General features: G+C 34.9%; 1 protein-coding gene across 10 annotated transcripts in view; it reads right to left on the reverse strand.

Moving 5' to 3' along the window:
• The window catches only part of MTUS1 (microtubule associated scaffold protein 1), a 132613-nt gene that overhangs the window by 51009 nt on the left and 56547 nt on the right, over positions 1–25057 (reverse strand). For 8 of the 10 annotated variants that reach the window (XM_016129939.2, XM_016129969.2, XM_016129958.2 and 5 more), the window contains 3 exons: positions 18136–18297; positions 9522–9656; positions 7046–7084 (listed from right to left, as the gene is read on the reverse strand). In XM_016129939.2, coding sequence (XP_015985425.2) covers positions 7046–7084; positions 9522–9656; positions 18136–18297 — 336 coding nt within the window. Of the gene's footprint in view, positions 1–7045; positions 7085–9521; positions 9657–15917; positions 18098–18135; positions 18298–25057 lie in introns of those variants that run through there. The other 2 variants (XM_016130015.2, XM_016129996.2) reach the window with 2 other exon arrangements.

Genomic DNA, 25057 nt, shown 5'->3' on the forward strand with positions numbered 1-25057 from the left:
TCTTAAAATCTACTGTGTGCCAAGCACTTTCCGAAACACTTTATATATATCCACCCATTTAAATAATCAAATAAGCAACTATTGTAGGATAACAAGAGTTTTTAAATACATATACTTCAGGGGGTTAGGGAAGCACAGATTTTAAAATGGGCTCAGAAAGATTCTTTGATTACTTATTGATTAGCTGTTATCATTTGTGCCCTATGTTTAGTTTCTGAAATTGAATTAAATATAGAAGTACCTAAAGATAAGAAAGTTCCATATTTGTTATTATACAAAGTCTTCATCAGATTTAAGAGAACATGATAACGGTCACCAAGGACAGTAAGGAAAAGTATAAGGAACTTTTGGTACCTAAGTAAGGACAACATAATTGCAGATATAAAAATTAAGAATGAGTTTTTAAGAAGTACTGCAAAGCTTGTGTTAAGATGTCCAGTGGAAAAACAAAACCATGATTTAAAATTGCATGCCTAGTAGGGTCTCAACTTGGAACAAAAAGAACAAAGAATATTGAAGCAAATATCCCAAAATGTCGACAATGCTCTAGGAGTTGAGGTAGGCCTGATTTTTAACTTCTCTGCTATATGTTTCTATATTTTCCCATTATTTTTAACAAAGATCACAGAAGCAGAAAAATAAACTTTTTAAAAAATTTAAGTGACAGAATAGTTTCATAAAAAGCCTGTGAAATATACTGAGTTTCTATTAATGACACAAATAAAAACAATGAAAAAATTGTATAAAGTCCTTAGTAAGGCTTAAAAAGCAAAAGAAAACGCAATATGGTTAATTCAAGTGTTTGGCAGGTCAGTGTGTTGTGAAATCACAGTATATTCAAAAGAGAATCACAGACTCCACTGTCATCTGAGCAAAGGGTATGCGTGCGTGTAATCAGTGACTTGATTGTAAAAACAATCAGTTATGATTCTAGACATGATTTTGGCACGTGCTGTGTGTGGGGGGGTGCTGCATAGATATTAGGAAGTGCACCAATTTATTTGTTGTTGTTAATGATTATGAAGAATCTGGAGAAGACTGATATTTAAGCCTCTCTATCCAACCCATCTTCCTAGAACCCTAATATGGAGTATCAGTCTCAATGTTTATCTCCTTACTTTCCCTAACACACTAATAGCCACATTTTCTTCATTTTCATAATCTTTATGGTTTTATGTTACAATCTCTATTCCAATTTTAGAAAGTTCAATTCAGAGTTCACTTTATTCCCCATAATGTCTTGTTCCTTAGTACAAAAAATAATTCCTGTAAGATACAATTATCAAAAATAAAATAATTAGAAAAAATTTCAATCCTTGCCCACCCACGAGATTATAAGTTCTCCAAGATTAGTGATAGTACCATCAATTTATCTGGTTTTCCAAAATAAGAGTGGTAATGTTCTAGCTCTATACAATGTTTGTTTTAAAAATAAACAAAAAAATGGTCATTGTAGAATTTTTTTAAAGAGTTAATATATCTGAATATCATAATGCTTTGTAACTGATATAAGCTTAACAAACTTATTAAACTAAAAAGTTCACACTTATCTTTCATGGCATTGAATAAACCTCTATACATTAATACCCGTTGTTTATATCATTAGGTCATTTCCAATTTTCCCACTTATAAATAATTCTGAAAAGCAGTAAGTAGGTCAATTATTTTCCTAGAATCAATTCTGATAAATGGAATTCCTGGGTAGAAGACTTTTCTTACACATCACCAAAGTATCTCCACAAAGGCTGTTGTAATTTATAATCCCCTTAGTAGTAGGTACGAGGCACCTGTTCCTTACTCAATCACTAATCATGATTACTCTTAAAAATAGACAAGAACTGATAGCATGTTATTTTAACTAGCTTTTTGTAAACTTTTTTCATGTTTCTTAGCCCTCCACATCTCTTCTTTTGTGTCTGTCCATTTATTTTTCTGTTGTGGAGTCGTCTTTAACTTACTGATTTGAAAAGGCCCCATGTGGAGTAAACATGCTGCATATGTTGTCCCACTTTGCTTATTAATATTGTTTATAATTTTTTTCAATTGAGATTTACTTGACATATAACATTATATTAGTTTCAAGTGTATAATATGATTCGCTATTTGTATATAACGTGAAATGATCACCACATTAAGTCTAGTTATAGTTAACGTCTATCACCATGTTTATAATGCTTTTGACAAAGGCAGACAGTCTAAACTTCTGTTGTCATAACCATTAATCTTTTCTTTTATACTTATGTTCCTGGAAAGCCCTTTTCTGGAATATACTTACTTATATGTAGTATATGAGGTAGGGATCTAGCCCCTGCTAAAAAAGATAAACTTTGTCCCAACAAGATTTGCTAAATAATCCATACTTTTCCTCTATTTGAAACACTGAATTTATCACATATTAAAATAGCATCTGCTTCTGAAGTATGAGAGAAGAGTTATAATCATAAACCAACGCTGAAAGATGGCTTTATCCCTACTCACCAGAGGAACCCTGGGCCGTACCAGTATTACCTCATCAGAGCAGGTTTGCAACTTGCAACCATTTCCTAACACGTGGAAAAGAGGAACACAGAAAGCAACCCTATCCCCCTGTGCTGTATTTAGCAAATGGATATGGAAGAAGCAGTGCATTTTCTACTTTCCATGGCAGACACCATGGCACCTGAGACTGATGATCTTGTGTAAAATAATCAGCGGGCTGGATAAATACAACTCTGGTGCTTTGGTATCCCAAACAGCTTTCATGTGTGGTAGAACCAGGGTAATAATAGTATGTGGCATGTGTCACATCTTCCTTATAAACAGTAAACCAAGTTTTATTTAAGTCAATGTTGGCTAGAGTCTTATAACATCATAATCTTTAAATAAATTACAACAGCTAGACCCCATGAGATTAGTTCTTGACTTTTACTGGTTTTTCCTGCCTGCTTTAAGGGTTTAAAATAATCCAACTTCCTGGAAAAGAACTCTGAAAATTAGCCAGTAGAATCATAACAACATTGTAAAGGATTACCATCATCCATCCCCATCCCTAGCAGTAGAAGGAGCCATCATTTGAGAGCTTTATATACAATTCTGTGAGGTCAAAATTACTCCTATACTGGAAATTAGTCCTCAAATATTCCCGTATTCCTAAATGAAAAATTTGAGATTTGGAGAGGCTCAGCAACTAGCCCAAGGCCAGGGCAAAAGTAGAATGTGGCAAGACCAGGATTCAAACCAGTATTCAACGTCTCAAAAGTTCATTCCCTTTCTGGCCCTTTTCATTGTCTTATGAGATAATGGAATTGTCTTCAAAATAATTAATGTCTAAACTAAATGCTATAAATATTTAATGATTATATTAGTCAACAGTTTAAAAAATAATACTCGATGTTGACCAGAGTATGGTGAAACCAGCACTCTTTTATGTTGTCAATCATGGTATAAATGGTTATGAAGCTTTTGGAAAGCAATTTGGTTGTTTGAGTGACTACGAATATGCATATTCTTTTATTTACTTATATGACTTTTAAGTTTCTATTACTAGAAACTTCCCCAGGCTTTAAAAGGGATAACTATAAAGATGTTCATCATAGAATCATTTATGGATATGATACAAAAGTGCCCCAAATGTTCAAGATGATTAGTTAAACATTGCTGTATATGCTAAATTTAATAGTCATTAAAAGTGACTATGTTAAGTGACAAAACAGGATATAAAGTTTCTGAATTGTATTTAAAATCACAAATTTTAGAAAACTAAAGGCTGATTTCTAAACCTCAATATGCTAAACTTTTAGAATTTAGCTAACTGCTACAATTAAAATTAAGTGACTATTTTACTAAAATAAAAGGATATGAAGTTGGTCAACATAATCGTCACTACTGTTTGTCACTTAAAGAAAAAAAACAAAGCTATCTTAAAGCCATAATATAATTATTTAAAATTTAACGCTCAGAGGAACATGTTTGTATGTGGAGGCAACGATGTCTTCTCTATCATCTAAAAGATGATCATTTGCAAGCAGCATATGAAAAAAGTCTAGGTGCTTTGTAGACATAGAATATTACGACAGGGAAAATCCACAGTGATCAATCCTTTCAAATATACAGAATAGAAAACTAATATCAGAGAGGTTACACAATCCACCCAATGTCACTGGCTATTTAGATGCCACTTTTTAGCATCAAATCTGTCCCTCCAAAAAACGACACACCATGACTTTTCCTCGGCAGGCTCATAACACAAAGTTAGTCTTAAATAATGATAATAACTAACTTATCAACTAGAAAAACCTGGAAAAGTCATATTTATGATTTTTGGAAACTACGTGTTCATAACCTATATTTAAATTGCAATGCTGACCTCTTAAAATATACCTTTTTCCACTGAAACTATTAAAGCATTGATTACTCAGGGTTCATTAGAGATAGGCAATCTTGAACTGTTATATACCTCATTTCTACTCCATGGTTAAATGCTTTGCCAAACAAAACCACAACATAATTCATACTTTACATTTCTTTTCTCACTTAATCAGGAGTTAATTTTCCATTCTGATAACCTTACTTGTAAAGGGTCAATTATATGCTTTGGAAATAAGGCATAATGTCAGTCCAACAACGTGACAGAGAAAACACCTAATGCTAATAGTTATTCTCTATAGCAGAAAAGAGATACACATTGGGAATTATTATATACTATGCTTGTTAGAAAGATATCCTTCTAGTAGTTTACATAATCATAGACTTGAGACATAAAGACTGCCTTTCCAAGCTTCATATTTAATTCAGATTAAAACAGGCATATAAGATTTAGTGCCAATAGAAGTGGCGCTTTCCAAAGCATAGAAGTCACACACAAATATTTACCAAAAGAACTACAGAACTTATATTTTTTTGAAAACTACAAAAAACAAAGTTGAAAGAAATTAAAGAAGACCTAACTAAAAGGGAAAACATCCTATACGCATGGATCAGAATACTTAATATTATAAGATGGCAAAACATCAGAAATTCATTTACAGATTCAATGCAACCTCTATCAAAATCCCATCTGACTTCCTTATAGAAATTGAAAAGCTGGCCCTAAAATTCATATGGAAATTCAAAGGACCCATAATAGTCAACACGATCTTGAAAAAGAACAAGTTAGAAAACTCATACTTCTTGATTTCAAAACTTATTCCACCACAGTAAGCAAGACAGTGTGATATTAGCAGGAATAGACATATAGATTTATGAAAAAGAATCGAAGACTCCAGAAATACATCCTCACATTTATAGCCAACTATTTTTAACAAAGGTGACAATACATTTCAATATGGAAAGAATAGTATTTTCAGCAAATGGTGCTGGGACAACTAGATATCTATACTGAACCTCGTCAAAATTAAAAATGTTTGTGCTTCAAAGGACACTATCAAGAAAGTGAAAAGACAGCTCACAGCATGGGAGACTATATTTGCAAATCATCTATCTGATAACGGTCTAGGATTCAGAATATAAAGAATTTCTATAATTCAACAATACTACAAATAATTTTAAAACGGGCAAGGGTTTGAATAAATGTTTTCCCAAAGAAGATATACGAATAGCCAATAAGTTTATGAAAGATGTTCAACATCATTAACCATCAGGAAAATAGAAATTAAAACTACAATGAGATATCACTTCATACCCACTGGAATGGCTATGATAAAAAAGACAGACAAAAGTGTTGGCAAGGATGTGGAGAAACTATACACCTCCTACACTGCTGGTGAAAATGTAAAATGGTACAGCCACTCTGGAAAACATTCTGGAATTTTCTCAATTTAGTATAGCAAATACAGTGTTATCATACAATCTAGCTTTCTGATAAAGGTTATCTGATTTTCTAACATAAACAGTAATTCTATAGCAAATTAGCTCTTTTTCTCCTAAATGTCAGGATGTGCTAGAAATTTAAAAGAAAAGAACATAAAGCTATTAATGTATGCAGAACAGTTTCTTTTGGTTTTTTAAATTAGAAAAGTTTTAGCTCAAACTCAAGCTATTGGGGACCTTTAGAATTTAAATCACTCTGCATGGCTAGGTATTCTCTACCGTTAAGAACTTACAAAAGGTTAACAATTGTGATATAATTCCCTCACACTCTGTGCCTTATAGAGGAAACCGAGCACATCTTGGGAGCGTCAGCATCGAGGATATTAATTATCCCCTATGTAACATCATTCACTCTGTTTTATTTAATTACTACCTATATATGAGAGGAGGTGAGGTGGTGGTTAGAAATCTATACCTCCTGCTCAGGTTTCCCTCACTAGATCGCATCCTTTAACTGGGCCTATCATAGGAATATGTAACCCTGCCTAAAATGTACTGAAATTGTGATTTTATATTTATCCATGCAATTCTCTGACCTTTCTGTAAGCTTCCTAAAGTCAAAGCTCTTGTTCATTTTTGTTCACCATTGTATCCTGAGCATCCACACCATCACAATGCATGATAAACTGTAGTCAGTGTTCTAATAGCCTTTCCTCTTGTGATTTGCTGTTCTAATCTTCAATGGACTTAGCCACATAACTGTCTTAGAACTCCATATTAAATAAGAGAATGTAAACAGTGTTATGGGGACCTGAGCAGCTATAGATGAAATACAGGAACTATGGTGAATATATTTTGTAAAAAAAAAGTTAGGCTGCTGAACTGTTAAAAGGTCTTGAGATTATTTAGCAATTAAAGACTATCCAATTTTAAAATAGCAGTTATTTTGGAATAAGCATATATCATCTACTTCATTTAGACCACATTAAAAAATCACTAAAAAAAATAAGCTAAAATTACCTGTTATTAATAAAATGCCCTTCTGTGTCAGAAGGCTTGTCAATCATGCTCACCAATATTTAACTCTATGCTGGCCCAGGTCATAAGCAGTTATGTTTATGTCACAAACTTGAAATTCTATTTAGAAGCATACTAGTGAAAAAACATTGTAAATAAATTTAAATACTTGTAATGATAACACAACTTTACAAAAAAGAAAGATCCTTTTTCTCTATCCATATTTAAAGTGGTCACTTACTTGCATTAGAAGTTGTAAATAGATTTTTTCTTGAAGGACCTAAAATATAAAAGAAATATTTATGAAATACACATTTTATATGTCACATAAAATTATAAAAATAAGGGTTTCAGTTTCAAAAACAATCCATTAATATCTAAATTTGGGGTTCCAAATGGGCAATATCATTGAGATACAATTAACTTTATCAAGTGTTGTCTAAGTATAAAATAACATCCCAAATAACATCAAAATGGGAGTTTAAGGGTGACACGAATTCATCGTCACAAATTAAATATGGCAGGAAAAACTATAGTACTTTTCAGTCAAGAACAGTTGAAATTCAAATTTTACCTTAACCAAATTTACTCTTTACATACTTCATGTTGTTCCTCTGCTGCCAGAGCACAAAGGGGCAGACTCAGGAAAGACAGCCACCAGTGCGTGGTTGCTAAAAATGCCAAGCATTAAACCCAGTTCACTTGCTCAAGAGCTAGGACGGAAAGCACACTTAAACTTTCCCTCCAAACAACTAGGGGAATTCTTTCACAATGTGTATGTCCATCAAATCATCAAATATATTACATTTTTATTTGTCAATTATATATCAACAAAGCTGAAAAATAAATATGACCAGGATTGGTTAATAGGGACAGCTACAAACATAAGTCGCTAGAAAACTACGAGTGTTTCCACTTGACATGACACAGTCATTTCTAGGGCACAACCATCTGCAGATTACTAGTTGGAACAGCTGCCACATTCTATCTGTGGAATTTTACAGAAATGATAATCTCTTAAAATATGTGGCTGTTATAAATGGAAAGCATTGATTCCCACTCAAGTAAAACCTCTGTGATACAAAAGCTTACGAATTCAATAGCAAGACGTATTGGAGTTCCCAGTTCTATAAAATTATCAGTATAATCCCAAAGTTCTCATTCTCTAAAAGTTATCTCTAAAAGGATCCAAGTCAGACATTTCTTTTGAGTCACTGGTGTATGTGTAGATATGAGGTTCTATCATCAATAAAAACCACAGATTCACATACTAATGTCTTCTCAACCAGGGGTCAACTGATGCATCAGAAATTTAAGACCCTGGACAGAAGAAAACCAGCGGGCACACTAAATAATCTTTTTCCAATATATACGCCTTATTTTCTCTTCAACTTAGTAAAAAAACAAAAGTGTTTATAAACATTGACTAGGTAATTAACTTCACGTTATCACGAGATACTTCACACACACACACTCAGAGGAGGATGCAGAGCAGCAGATACTCTCACATAATCTCTCATCATTAACACCTTTCTGGAAAGTTATTTAGTAACATATACTAACAATTCAAAAAGATTCATACAATTTAACCCAGTAATTCTTCCTCAATTTAACCCATGGAAGTAATTAGAATATGAAGCAATGAACAATGTCCACATTCAGAGATGTTCGCGTCAATATTACATGCCAAAGTAAAAGTCAGAAATTGTCCAGGAACCATGACACTGGAAACCTGGACTGTTTCATCGCCATTTAAAATGAAAAAGGTAAATATATATATGGTAGCTGAAGAAAACTTGACTTTGAGTAGTAATCACACAATAGAATATATAAATGTCAAATTATAATGTAAACCTGAAAATTATATAACTGTATTAACCAATATCACTTCAATGAACTTAATAAAAAATAAAAAAATAAAATAAAATGAAATGAAAAAGGTCTCATGAAATACTACTAAATTATAAAAGCAAGACAGAAACATGGACATACTATGCACTGAATTTTGTTGAAACAAAACCGTTATATATGTAGAAGAGAAAAATGGAAGAAATGTGACAGTCATTCGTGGTTGATGGGCTAAAGGAAGGCTCTGTATGTTTGCTTTTCAAATTCTCTAATACAAATATGTATAACACAGTCTAGGTCAAGTTTCTCATTCACAATGATTCCATCGGCGAAGCAATTTTTCAATTCTTTAAGCACCAAATGAAACTTCTAATGTGCTTCAGACTCACTGTCATAAGCTACAAGAAAACATTCTATATTAAGTATATACCACATATTATGTAAGCCTGAAAGTTATTCTTTATAGTCACAGCAATTATAAAGTAGTAATACTGAGGAGAAAAGACAAAGAACAGAAAATAGAAAAAAAAAAAAAAAACAGTTTAGACCAAAGGTGAGACGTGAACTATGCCTTTGTATCTCATTACTTTAGATCACTAAGAATATTTTAAGTCTTAACATCATCTTTTCACCTAATACCTTTGATCTACCTGCCGGTTTATATGTGTCAAGTTTTAACTACAAAACCTACTGACTCTCAGAACAAGACTAGCTCCCTCGGTGTAAAAATGCATTATATCTCCTTATTCAACGGACTTTTTATAAATACTTGTTCAATATACCATAAATCTAATTGTCAAAATTTAACTTCCTACATGGCAAGGCCTTAAAATATCTTGTCTTCCTTCTTTTCTCCATGAGGACCATACCTTTTGGAGGAGTTTTCAGTAAGTGTGCATGAACTCTGGGTGTCAAAGGCTTCAAATATAAGGATCCTGAGGAACCATTTTGAAATGCTGGTTTTGGAGGTTTTTCCTCATATTTGATGACAGTGGCATTACCAGCTGTAATAATACAGAAAAGCACATTTTATTTCACAGATTAATACAGTATCGATCTTTCACAATTTATTCCTTTCTCCTATAATCAACAAATGGTCACTAAGCACCCACAACATGCCAGTCATTACTGTGTGTTGGGACTTCAAAGACTGATAACAGGTAGTTCCCGTCCTCAGGGATGCAGGGTAAATGCTATATCCAGAGTGAGGACACATCCTGGCACAGTACAAGTTTCTGCACGTTGTTCAGTTCAGCTTTCATCCCAGATAAAAGTTGGGAGATGATCTGTGTGGCCAACAGTGTTATGTAACAAGTACACCCAACATGCAGCTAGCTGTGAAGAGCATCCATCTCCGTGAGGACAAGGCAGAGTACAGGCAGCCAGCTGTGTTAATAATTTGAGAACAATAACGTACAAACCCCTTGGGTAGCTACGAGGATGAGATCTGGTTCTCATCCTCTCCTGCTCCAGCAAGGAGCTGGCACTCCAACATCTGCTCTGAAACAAAGACCTAAGCCCCAAAGCTAAAACATAAAAGGGAGTCCCACCTAACTAGTAAAAACCATCTTCTGTGTTATATGTAAATCTTTCCTCTCTCACTCACAAAGCAATCTTCTCTAGGAAAGAAAAAAAAAACTGTTTCCAGGCACTAAAAGAATTAATTGCTAAAGAAAGGACTTTTGGAGAAGTTTTGATGCTAACCAGCTTTGTTTGGGCTGTGGTGTATTTCTGAGTCCACTACAGTTAACTAGGCAAAGGGGGCTCCCACCAAAGCAGACCTACGCTATTTCCCAAGGAAAATGCCATGGTAAAAGTGAAAGAGAAGAATTAAGTGAACAAATACTATACTTCAAGTAGACCATGTCAATGACTTCTGGAAAGAGCATCTTTATTTTTGCTACAGTCTCTGATTTTGCTTCTCTTTCTTCAAGGGGACTCTAAAGACAATCTAAGCATATCAAGTGACAGTGACATTTGAAAATAAAGAACTTTAAAAAAACTGTGATAATCTGTAACTTTTTGATTTTCTATCAGAACTAAAATTTGAAACCACGAAGACACTATTATGACAAAGCCCTAAGTAGATGTCTTGCTCATTCTTATTTCTTCTTTTGCCCAACAACTGAACCATTGTCATAAAAAATAAAAAAATAAAAAAATTACATTTCTTTCATTCACATAAGACAACTTTGTAGACCATGTTTATATAGGTTCTTCCTAAATTGTGAATTTTCTCTTCACATTTATGGCTTCCCACTGGATTAAAAGGGGAACACAAATCTTCTAGAGCATCTTTAAGATTTGTATTTGTATGTCAGGGAGAAGGGCAGAGGGAAAAGAAAGAGCAGAATTTGTTTCCTGTATTCTGAATCCCAAATGAGATTGCATTTTTCACATTATATTTTTGCTGACTGTGTATTTGATCCATAACGAGGTACTATGAAATAGTGTCCCTCTGCTATGGTATAGTTCAGTAAATTTTGTGGCTATTTTAGAACTATAACCACCATTACCATCATTTATTGCACTGTTTGTGTGAGGGAGAATCCACATTTTTAAATCTCATTAAGTGTCGAAAACATTAGAGAAAGGTTTGAAAAAATAGTACCAGTACATAAAGATGAAACTTTTAAAAACAGTCCAAATTTTAGTAAGTACTAATTTTAAAAAAGGAAGCAGTATCAATGGTCTAAATAAATTTTTTAAAATCAGTATTTTCTTTAAGACATCATCCTAAATTCACACTTTTCCTTTTAGTTCTACATAATTGAAAAGCCTTTGCAAAAGTATGCTGTCTAGAGCTTAGCTCCTACAAGGAATTTTAACAGTACCGCTTTGCTCTTCCCTGGAGATTCTCACGTTATACAACGTCCAGGAGTGTAAACCCCGCACTTTATCCCTTTCTCGCCATATGCAAGAAAAAAAAAAAATCCAAACAAAAATACTTGGAAAGTTTTATGGTTCTCTTCCCATGAAGTTAATCTATTTATCCATCTTTTGTTGCTAACCACACAAACCACTGGCATATTTAAGTCACCATCTGCTCACTGGGCCTGAGGGAAAATCTGAAAGTTCATTCACTCGCTACCTGATTTCCAAGCTTAGTTTCCCTTCCACGAACCCAAACTGGATTTTCAGTTTGTTTCCAAATAATCTCAACACCCAATCTAAACATCCAAGCCTATTCTAATATTCAACGCTTATAAATTTCTTTATTACCAACCTTGATCCCTTTCTTTACCTCACATTTCTGGAAAAGTGCAGGATGTCTACCTTATTGACAAATATGTTACAAATTTGAAGATAGCTAGAACATTTTCACTAGGCTAAACTATTCTAACACCAATAAGAGTGCTGATAGATGTCACATTCAAACCCCGTAGAGACATGCTGTTACTCTCCTCTGATCTACAGCAAGGCTCTCTACAGTGAGCCGTGTGTTCATTCTTCCTGTGACCAGATAACATTTCTAATATTAGGCTAGATCAAACAGGACCTTTCCTCCTACTGACAAGGTTCTGTCAATTTCCCACCCTTCTTTCCAATTCTCTTGCCTTCCCAAAACCTAGAGACCTGGTTTTTCCAAAGTTGACAAGGAGAGAAGATCAGTGCTAATACTGAAGATACTACCACTATAAAATTCAACATAACTTCTTGAAGGATGAATGGGGAATAACTATAGTCTTAAAACAACAGAACCAAAATTTCATAAAGCGTAATTTTTAGATTTCCAGGAAAAAAAAATGGGTATTGGGTTTCAGTCAGCATTACAGCCTTTGTTAAATCAAAATCCAAGAAAGGAAATAATAATGTTCTTAGAGTCTTAACCATGTATTATAGCAATCTGGATTTTAGTCTTTTCTTGAAACATTTAAAAAAATATATTCGGTAGCAAATAAGTCACCTATTTGGATTTTGAAAAACTGAATTGAATTTCATTTACAGGCAACATAAATTCATAAGTACCTAAATTCATGTTTTTCATTACTGAGCTTTAAACACAAAGATCTTCAGTCTCCAAAGAGCTCAATAAGAGGATTTCTCATGAAAGGAAAAGACATTTCCTGTCCCTTGGCTCTGTCACACGCAGAACAGGAGGTGGTATCCTGGAAAGGAACTGTCTTGTTGCCATCACTTCATAACACATAAGGGTCAAAATCCATATTTCGAAGATAAAATTTCTGAGCTTGATCAAGTCACACATACACATACATTTATATGTGATAATATATACACAAACACATATACACACACACACTCTCTCTATGATCATCTGCTGTACATGCTTCCTACCTTCAGTCTTCCCCACTTTACTAATGGTGGGGACAAACTTTGCTGAGCTGCACATATGACCAACACTTGACATACTCTCAACTCTCTAAACACTCTCCTCTAAGCTGGCCCATTGCTTTCTAGTAAAGCCCACTTGAAGGATGTACTTCACTACTTCACATGATGCCATTAAAGTATTTCTCCTGCCCTCTGTCTCAGATCTTAACATGGCAGCTGGTTGGGTATCCTGATGATATCTAAATTTCTCTTGTCCAGAGTTATTATATCCAAATGATACACTCTTTGGCAGCAAAAGTTCCAATATAATGAGAGAAACATAATAGTTTCAAGAAATGGAATGGAATTTAAAATGTGTGAGTTCTGGTCTTGACTTGGCCACTGCCTCGCTGTGTTGAATCACTTCACCTCTCTATGTACAATGAGTCATCTGTATATCAGGTATGGAAACAGAACCTAGGCCGTCATGGGGGCCCCACTGATTACAGTATTCAGTCCCAATGAGACCAAACCAACCCTTAGAATTCTAAGTGCTCCAGGAGGCCCCAACCACTCAGTAACATTTGGTCTGTAGAGTCAATACGTGAAATTCCACATATGCTCGCCTAAGCCAGACCTAATATAGTTTAAAATCACCCCCGGTCTATTCTCATCGTTGGTCCTTGCTGTCTCAATTATACCAGAATAGATTCTCTGGAATCTTTAGTTTTCACTTTTCCATGATCAAAATGTGGTTCAAAAGAAATGAGAGAGAGAGAGAGAGAGAGAGAGAGAGAGAGAGAGAGAGAGAGAGAGAAACTAAAGAAAAAAACAAAGAGATACTCAGAGAAGCCTCAACAGAAGCAATGATTTTCCTATTAGAGAAGAGCTTCTCACTGTTCCAGACTTTTATTTGCAAACTAACATTTCATACTACATTCTAGCATCTAGTTAACATTAGTTTTTGTTTTGTTTATTAAATATGCATATACACAGAGAGCCAACATTCTGCTCATTTCTTGAAAAAAAATTCGTGAGTGAATCAGTTTAACACTCCCCACTATGCCAGATCATCTGTTCACCTGGCTTGAAATCAAATCACAACTGAAGTCTAAGCTTTCAAATTCCAAAAGTGAAATTAAATTACCAACTTTGTGATAATATCTCATACATACTCTAAAAAAATATTTAAAAAATGAAAAAAAAAATTAAGACCAGTCTGGATAACAGTAATTTCTTATTAAATACTCCATTCAGACATGCAGACATATTAAGCATATTTTGTAATACAGGGCCAAAGTATATAGTGCCTGTCTTTCAGCCGTTCCTCACGTATGGCAGACATCACTAATCAAATACAAACTTTTGCTCTGAACCTGAAAGCAGCCTGTACTCGAGGTGCTTCTCACAACTGATCAGTGTTGGCAGGTGAGATAATACCCACTTTCTGTGAAGAAGAGACTGAGGGCAAACAAGACTAATCCTTCTCTCTGTAGGCTTAAAGCACCCTCCTCCCAAACGGTTAGGCACCACCTTATTGTAGTGAAAATAAAAGTGGTGAGAAACGTTTGTAGCTACAAAGATTTTGAAGATCTAGTCCTGCCCTCCCATTCATGAGGTAAGAATAGTGAGGCTAAGAAAATGAAAAACTATCCAACTTCACAGGAGGTAATAGGAAAACTAGATAATAGGAAAAGAGGATGAGTCTGAGTTGAAGGACCTTTTCGATGTCTCAAACGGTCTGTGCCAGAGATGGCCATGAAGGTTAAGGACAAGGATGTTTCATGTCTTTAGCTAGCTTCCTCCTGTTCCCCTATTTCCAAGAGAGTACAACTAGCTTTGGTGTGCATCTCATATTTCCTCTCACCATCTGTCTCTCAAAAATAAACATGTTTTTGTGGCCAAAATGTAAGGGAAAGAAAGCCCTTAGACTTCACATTTGCTAATGTGGCAAAACTATACACTCTGCTAAGCAGCCTTCTACATTGGCACAATGGTCCTCAAACCTTCAAGTCTACTCAAGACCTACAATATGTAATCTGTTTTTATCCAATGATCTTAAAAACTGGACTTTAGCTATCAGATTTTGGAAAAGCTTATAACATTTAACCTCTACCAATGAGCACATTTGATATAAAACTACTGTGCAATATTTCATGTTAATATTCAAAAGAAAATCAATATCATAACTTAAAATTTTTCTATGCTTAAAAGAACACACACAAAGAACCTACTAAAATCCTCAAAAATGAGATTTGTTATCTTATATATCTTGAGTCAGCCGCTTTAAAACTTGGTAATGTTATTTCTATAGGATCTCAAAGTACTGAGAACCAGATGCTTATTTTACATCAGCACACATCAGCACTTCTGTGATCTCAGAAGTTCTTAAATGATACCACAAATAGTACCACATCACAAAGAATTGAGCAAAGCAAGAAAATGTTCTTTAAAACAGGGTTCAAATGCTCAGTCTAATATAAATCGAAACACTGATCAAAAGATTATTTCCTAACATGACCCATCACTGTAAGGGAAATTTCCGCTCAAAATGATTTTTTCATGTTTTAAGGTAATCTTCAAAAAGTAGACCTTTTAATATTTATGGATATAATGCAATGAATAAAATAATTAAAGATACGATGTTTTCTAATTCTAGGAGAGTATTTTGCTATCTTCATACGACTATAAGCTACATACACAAACACTACTAGCTATTTAATCAGAAATGAGACCATAAAATAACCTTTCATAGTAATTTCATGTGCCAAAACTGTCGACAATGCTGAATTATACTGAGTTCTGAAACACATACAATATACAATAAAATTGGTTCTATACAGAATCATTCACAACTTAAATATGCTCAAGAAATACTACAACATAAGTTACAAGTTACAAAAATAACAATCAAGAGATGCCAAGTCAATTTACTGAATAAAATTTAAGCATGCTTACAAAGAAAAGAATCAAACCAGAAATCGTCGACCTACTTCTTTTCCCAGTAAACGTGGCTAACAAAGGAACTATACAAAGGCTGTAGGATCCCAGGACCAGCAGTGTCAATAAGGTAGCATCATAGTGCCTCGCTGAACCAGCCGGTGGTGTGAGTGTAGAATTGATAAATATTTTCGAAGAAATATCCGTTTCTGTACAACTGCGAAATCCCCCTGGTATAGTCATTTAAAAGGATCAAAGCAAGCTTAAGCAGGAAAAACTGCAGCCATGTTCACTCCCATATCCCTCATGCTTGCTCTTAGTGAATTAGAATGGAGGAAAAAAACCTGTAAGCTCCAAGGCACTACACAAAACAGATTAAACCAGCTAGCAAATCAAACTAAGAAAGAGACTCATTGATGTGAATGCTTAATCTGCAACAGGCACACATCGCCACTAGACAGGCTCTGTGGGTATACGGTAAACCCCTTTGTTAAAAGACAAAAAGCGAAGGACAAAAGCATTTTACAACCTCCTTAGCAGTGTCAGACACGGTACGGAAACAGTGGCCAAGTCAACATGGCTGTCAATGGAAAACGCTGGGTGGCGGCACTACAGGACGTGTCTGCTTCAAGTGTCACAGATTCCGGCGCTACACGGTCCTCCCACAACATGCCGTTGATTCTGTTTTGGCCGTTTGCATTCAAAATTCACATGGCTAACAGACAAAGCTGCACGTGAAATGACCTTAAAATAATACATGTGTGAATTACCTTTTCAAATCCATAGAAAATTATGTTACATGCAAACCCTTCTGATCTCATGCCACAACTCCAAAATTCAAACAGCAAGCAGATAATAATCCTGTTTAATTTTCAGTAACATTTTTCAATATTCCTAAAGTTCTGGTACACAGCTGCTTACCATCATACGAAACCAGCTACTGCTGCTAAGTGAGCTCTCGTTAAGTATCCTCATTAATTCAGTCATTAATTCAATGCCTTACCCTTCATGGACACATTCTCAGTTCTGTCACAGAATTGTTTGGCTGAGCGCCCTTGGACCAGTGACAACCTCTCTGAGCCTCAATTACCTTATATATAAAATCAGAATAACTTAAGTTACTTGAGAAAAAAAATAATAACCCTGTAATAATGCTCCAGATCCAGATGGTTCAATAACCATGACTCTACTTTGTCCCTGTCCCCTCACCAGAAGGAAAAAATTAATCCCTCTTTAAAGAAGAGAGAACTCCCCTCTTTCCCACCGTACCCTTATATCTTATTTTATCTGGCATTCTAGTTATCTATATAAATCTTCTTTCTCCAGCTATCTTTCAGATAAGGACTGATTTCTTTTATATCCTATATCTCTCAGTGCATTTACCATGATGCCTGTATGTAGCGGGCACTCCAAAATACTCAAATTAACTAGTCCATGGATTATTTTGTAAGGAAATTTAAAAGAAAATGAGCAAATACTAAGACAAATTGCATATTTCTTTTCAATAGAGAGAATTTAATACAAAGGATTATTAACTAGGGATAAATTTGCTGACTGTATCACCAACAGTTATCATTCTGACATACTCCCTAGGGTGACACTTTCAGCAAGCAGTTTTTAAAGGGCATCTTTTGAAGGAAAGGGATAGCTCAAATCATCTATTTTATGCAGCTTTTTCTGTTTGCAGTGTGAATTTTAAGAGCAAATGGCCAAAACAGAATAACACAGAAAACAGAATTCACATTAACTGACAACTTCAAAAATATTCTCTTGAGTTTAAATTACTAAAAATTAGGTTGGAAGTTACACTATATATATGTACTAGTCATACTGCACTGAATCTAGCATCCACAGTACATAAAATATACATCTACAAAATATAGTCTTTTACAAAGTAAATGGAACTGAAGTTATCTTTTTCCTGATTTCCATTTGGGTTCCAAAGCCCCTACCTGGATTGCTTTCTTTCCTTAAACCAACCAAAACCATCACCACTTCAAATGATGCACTTTAGAATCTTCATGCAAAAAAACACCACATGCCTTCAACCTTCGACACAGAAATGCTTCAGTGTTTCATAACACATCCATCACAGAGACCGTCATTGAAAGAATGGTTTTCCTGCTAAATTTTTAGAGCAATTCCAAGTGAGAAATGTATGCGTATTTTCCCCTAAATCAGTCAAAAATTCTGATGATTATTTGCAGTACGCTAGTTTTTTTATGACTAGAATTTCAGCCACCCCCAAAGGCTGACATAAGGTGGACTCACGATTGTTGCTGTAAGTGCTCAGATCGCTGTGGGTGCTGCCAATGGAGGAGGTGCTTCCGGTCCTCCGCAGCACAGACGTTTTCAAGGACGCCTTGGATTTAGGAAGCGGTCTAGGTAAATTCACCCAGGACTGCTGTGCAGTTTTCAGTGATGTAGGTTTTCCTTGGGGTTTAAAAAAAAAAAAAAGTTTCCACTGCTTTTATTTCAAAAGTTTTAAGTTTGTAAACTCAAACAAACTCCTGCACAAACAACTGAATCAAACTATAAAATGAACATTCAGAACTGTATAACCTCAGAAGAAATCTTCGCAACTTTTTCTTGATAATTTAGAAGCCAAAGAGCAGAGATGATGGTGATATGAGAAAGGTGGCTGTAATCCTGTAACCTTAAGTAATTTATTCACATCTCCTGTGACAGAGGTAGATCAGAAGAGCCATGAGATAGAAACTTTAACAAAGTTGAAATCGAAGAATAAACAAATTAATATAATGTCCCCCTTATACTATTGATTAAAAAGTCAAAACAGCCTATTCATGCACTAGGCTACCATACAAAAGGTAGGTGAAAATTTTAAAACAACCAAAAAGGAAGAAAAATTCAATTTGATGAGGAAAAACTTCATTTAAAAAAATGCCTCATGTCTAACACCAGATGGTGCTATGTTATTAGTAGTAGTCTTTTTTCCCTGTCATCTTTTCCCCTTTATTCCTTATTTGCCTAATTTAGATGGGCTTCACCCAAACTCTTCTTTCTTGCAGCAAAAGTGGCTCCACTTATCAATGAAATATGCATGCTTCACATTCTCTGGCATCTTTGAACCCACACCATCCTGATGCTCACACCTGCTTCTTGAACGTGGCATCTCCCAAGTTCAAGCCTTTATTCACAACCAATTTTATTTACTTCATTCTAACCTTTTCCCTACATGGATGAGTCCCCAATTCTCACTTGCAACCCTATCTTCCTCCTAAACTTTAAATGCCACTCACATTTAAAATTTTTTGTTGAATGTTTCAACTTGGACAATTAGACAATTCCTACCTAGACTCATTTAGCTCCATTTTTCCTTTTTCCCAGCCTTTCCCCTCCCAGATTCCCATATAATCTAGCACCAAGTCTCTCGATGCTGCTACATCACATAACCGAAGACTATCAGAAGTCTAAAAAGACCTTAGATAAATAGGATAGTGTCACATATTACTAATGACACCATAAGTGACTCATTTGTCTGAAAAGTGACACTCATTGCTTTTGTCCCAGTACTTTCACCTACGAAAATCTCATCTTAAAAGAGGAAAAGGAGCTTAAGGCTCCTCGGGCCTGGCATTTAAAGTCACCCATGTTAAAGTTCTACCCGTTTCCAGCCTTACCCCTGCACTATTCTTCTACATCAGCATGCATTCTACTCCAATTGACCTGCTTTACGCTCTGACACCAGGATGTCACCATTCTAAATCACTAGGCATATCATTTTTTTCAAAGAAGTCTTCATCTCAAGCCAAGTTCTACAAATCCTTATTAATCCCCTCATATTTTGCCTAAACAACTGTATTGGACACCTAACGTCCTGTCTTCCCATCCTTTCTAAGTGTATCATGTTGATCTGAGCATGAAAACTAAGGTTGTGACTCAATCTAAAATCTCTAATTCTCCATTGTCTACAGGATAATGATTTTATTTTAAGACTCTTAATTACTATTTAATTTTAAAGGCATAAAAGGCAGTCCTAGGGTTGGTTTCTACCAACTTCTCTCTTATGCTTTGGCATACCCACATCCTGTACACACATACCCCTTATTTTTATTTCTCTAGATTATTTTACTCTATTCTGCTTATAATCACCTTTGTGAATGAAATGGCCTCCTTCCCATCTAGTCCTCTATCCTGTCTGATGAATACAAAGTCAATAGGTGTTTCTTTCAAATCCTTGCCACTCATTTGCAGCCCCACCCCAGATCTATGAATCACAATCTCCATTTCATCAAGATCCCAAAGTGATTCAAATACACAGTAAGTATGCGAACAACTGTTAAGAATCAAGACCTCTTTGTAAAGCCTTCCCTTCCAGGGCATCCTCTTGTGTGTGCAAAGGACCACACCTTCTTTACACTCATACCGATACTTGCTTCAGTTTCAATATGTCTCCAGGCTAGTCTCTACATGAGAACAGGAAGAGAACTTCATTCTCTTCTGTTCCTTAGGGCCTAGTGAAGCATCTAGCATAGAGTAAAATTTAATAAATGTTTGCTAAATTAATTTTTCAGGTTACGAGTTAGCTGGGGGAAATAGAAAGGGTTCAAATTTTCAGCAGTCGGGTCAATAAAGTCTGAGGATCTAATGTAAAATGTGGTGACTACTGTTGATAACACTGTTATGTAACTGGAATTTGCTAAGAGAGAACTTGATGGTGGAAATCCTTTATAATGTACACATATATCAAATCACTACAATGTACACTTTGCATATCTTATAATTTGTCAATTATACCTCGGTCGAGCTAGAAAAAAAAATTAATGTATAATTATAATAAAAGCAATAAAGTCATTAAATTTTTTTAAAGGCCAGAGTAAATAAATTTAATGCCTTATTGTCTACATTGAAGCATTAAACACTTAACCAATTTTTACAAGCTTATTTATCCTTTGTTAATATTAATAGGCTCTTCAAATAGTATTAACTAAAAGGAGGTGCTTTTCTTTAAAGTCCTATAATTAATAAGTAATGGATACTCAAATATCCATTTTATTTTTTAATTTACATTTAGCCACTAGTGTCACTTCCTTAGAAAAACAGATTTTTAGAATATATATTTAACAAATTGCTGCCCCTTCAGCAAAATCATTCTGATAAGTCATCATCATCAAAAATAATGAGCAAGGTTAAGCAAGTATCAGATGAAAATTTCTGGACCACAGCCACGATGCAGGCAAGGATCAATGAGTTTAAAAAATTAACTGATTTTTCAGAGAGGGATGTTTCATAGTATTGTTTCTAAAAGCATCGTAGGTTTACAGACATTTCTCAGCATGCCTCAGAATTACTACAGATGTGTATCCTCTCTGATCCCAACACACCCTGGCACCAGAAGCAAGCTTACCCAAGCTCAAGGAGCTGCCCTATCCCATCTCACAAACTGCACTGTCGGCCGTATCCACCCACTCCCTCCACCTAATGGTGACTTGCAGTCCTAGCTGAAGTCTTCTTTATTCTACCATTGCATAATCTTGACTGTTGGCTACTGAGGGTACTGAATAATGCCTACTTCACCAAAGGAACAGCTCCTCTGAAAATCAGAATAATGCTAACAGTGCATTACTATTTCTATCACTATCCCCAGTTTATAGATGAGAAAACTACTTAGGTAGTTAAATGGCTTACTTGGGAAACACACCTAACCAACGACACTGAGTCCTAGAACACAGGCAACTTATCACTAGCCCTACGTTCCCTCTACTGTGCCATGGAACAAAAGCATCCCAGTTAAAGGGAAAAGTGTCAGGCTTGGAGGCCAACCTGGGGTCCCCCTTACTAGAAGAAAATGCGGTAGGAAAAAACACGGGGGACGGAACAAGGTATGTATGTAGTTGTCTCACTAGAGGTCCCAATGTTTAACTTAATAGCACAGTTGGCCTAAAGTACCTGTACTGCTTCAAATAAAGCAGTAAAACACAATATATTCATAAAAATAAAATCATTAATGAATACCTTGCAAATCTAAAAATCTAGTAGATTTATTAAGTGAAAAATGGATGTTAATATTATCTTACTCTTTAATTACACTATCTATATATTGAAAAATTCCAGAAGGATATATTTTATGGGATTGTTATGGGATAGAGCACAGTGGGACATGGAAGAAAAGAGAAGGAAAGAAGCAGAAATGGGGAATGTTCCCTTCATACTTCATATATTTACATATTTCTCCATGTGAATTTTCTTTTTACAATCAGCATATTTTTATAACTAATACTGTTAAAGTCAATGGGGCCAAATATTTAATCAGATAAAAAGTACTTAGGACAAAATATAAAGAAACCAAGAAAGAATAAATTGGATCAATAATTAGATTTCAACAACCATTTTTATTCCTTTATATCTGTAAGCATTAGGTATTCTTTAACTCTCTTAATTTTACTTTAAAAACAACAACAACAACAACAACTAAAGAATTCAATGCCTTAATTGATGTTTTTATATGGCTCTGACGAAAACAGTCACTTTGCTACTGGAAAATTCTTTTTGATACAATAATGGTGTGTTTCCCAGGATTGGAAATTAAAGCCAAAGAATGAACTTCTAAATGATACTCCTTTGTTCTGACACATATTAAATGATTCAGTCTCTAGAAGAAAGCTCCCAAGGCCTTCACAGATGTGTCATCTCTCAGCTCCAAATTGGCATTCTTCAAGGAAAGGCCTGAGAAAGAAGGTGGGTCCCAAAATATGCTCAAAGTAACATGAGAAGTTTCCAAAGCCATGAAAACACCTATCAGTCAAAGCACATTCCCATCTCTGAACTCTCAATAACACAAGAATAAATTTGGCTTTATTTTTCATGCACCGCTGAAAAAATGACTTGCCATTTTTTTACATGCGATGAAATTTATGGGTTTTGAAGACCTTTCAATTAGTTTTTAAAAACGTAACTACTATATTACCTATATTAGGAGACATAGATCATCTTAATAAAAATCCGGACAATGGATTCACATAAGAGGCTGTTACACAAGTATTGACTTGCTTACATAGAACGGTAACTGTAAGTAATCACAAAGCTCAAATGTATAGGGTGCTAAAAACACCTGACATCTTACTAAAGAAATCACTACCAAAAGTTTTCAGTAACAATTATAACTGCTAGAGAATACACCGTCTCATCACACCGAAATATTCTGTTCTGTGATTTGCATTGCTCAGGAGCAGCACAGGCGTCATGGGGAAGAAAAAGAAAATGAGGCTGGAGAGGAGGACAGTTCATAGTTGGCCTTAAATAGTTAAAGATGGTATTAAATGCCAAGCTAAGAACTTTAGACCTAAATTGCTGGGAGTGGGGTGTGGTGGAGATATGGAAAGGGAGGGGCACCGCAGCTTGCTTAGCATTTGCATCAGAACTTGATCATGTGATAGCAGTGTGCAGAACTGACTGAAGGGAAGAGTTTGAAATCAGGGAAGCAACTTAGGAGGCCAGAGTACCTGCCAGGGCTAGAGACAGTGGGAATTTTAACTAGACAATGAAAAGGTCAGTCTGTAATAGGTACACTACCTATTACTATATATGGTTTAAAATATAATTATATTGGTATATAAAATAAAATTATTAATAAGGCTAGCAAATAGCAGCACCATTAACTACCAGAGTCAAGAGGAGAAAATTCCAAATAAACAGTTAAAATACAAAAACATGAGAATATGTTTGTAGCTATAATTATAACTTAGGTTCTTTAAAGACAATATAACTTTGGAGTAATTACCTACGTTAACTAGGAATTATTATTATAAAATTAAAGTCTACCCAAAGGGATAAAAAAATTACAACTTATGGGAGAAATAAAATACACATACATGAAACTGTGACTGAGGTTCACTCTCAATCCAAAAGGACCAAATTTTCTCATAAGATAGATATTTAAAAATTTACCTTAATGCTAGAGTATTTTTATCTAAAAATTATTTAAATAAACCTGATACAATGTTTATAAAATACATACTGTACAATGATCAACGGCTTTCCAATGTACCAGGAAAAAAATAGAAAAAAGATCCTTTACTTCAGCAATAAGTAGTAGTCATATAAACATGTACTTTTAACATACATTATTTCTATAAACTTATCGAAAATTGCTATTATGGAAAAATTACAAAAATGAGGAGCATAAGTGGATGTATGTGTTAATTCTTCCCTGAATATATTAATTGAATGCCAGTCTCAATAAATCCACATGATTTTATTCAAAAGGGGAATTAGAGAACTTTTAAATACAATTTAAATTAGTCTAGAGTAAGAAAAGCCAAAAAATTCTGGAACATAAAAATAAAGAGGACTACAATTCAACAACCCAAAACAGAATCTGATTTAAAAATGGGCAATGGACTTTAATAGACTTTTCTCCAAAGAAGATTCACGAAGGCCAACAAGTACATGAAAATATGCTCAACATCGGTAGTCATTAGGGAAATGCAAATCCAAACCAGAATAAGAAACTACTTCACACTTATTAGGACGGCTATTATAAAAACAAAACAGAAAATAACAAATGTTAGTAATGATGTGGAGAAACTGGAACCCTGTGCATTGGTGGTAGAAAAGTAAGATGGTGCAGTTGATGTGGAAAATGGTAGAGTAGATACTAAAAAAATTAAAATAGAATTACTATATGATCCAGCGATTCCACTTCTGGGTATCTACCTAAAAGAACTGAAAGCAGGATCTCCGAGAGATACTTGTACACCCATGTCTCATAGCATTATTCACAATGGCCAAAAGGTGCAAGCAACCCAAGTGCCTATCAACAGATGACTGGATAAACAAAATGTGGCACATACATACAACGAAATATCATTCATTCTTAAAAAAGGAAATTCTGACACATGCCACCACATGGATGAACCCTGAAGGCATGATGATAAGTGAAAGAAGCCAGTCACAAAATGACAAATTTTGCATGATTCCTCTTATATGACATACCTGGAATAGCCAAATTCAGAGACAGAAAATAGAATGGTGGCTGCCAGGGGCTCGGAGAAGGGGAGAATGGGGAGTTAGTGCTTAATGGATAAAGAGCTTTAGTTGGGGAAGATGAAAATTTCTAGAGCTAGGACAGGGGTGATGGCTGTACAACTGTGTAAATGCATGAATAGTACACTTAAAATGGTTAAAATGGTGAATTTTATGTAATATACTTTACCACAATTTTTAAAAGTTA

Source organism: Rousettus aegyptiacus, unplaced genomic scaffold (assembly GCF_014176215.1).
Source record: "Rousettus aegyptiacus isolate mRouAeg1 unplaced genomic scaffold, mRouAeg1.p scaffold_m13_p_11, whole genome shotgun sequence".
NCBI lineage: Eukaryota > Metazoa > Chordata > Mammalia > Chiroptera > Pteropodidae > Rousettus > Rousettus aegyptiacus.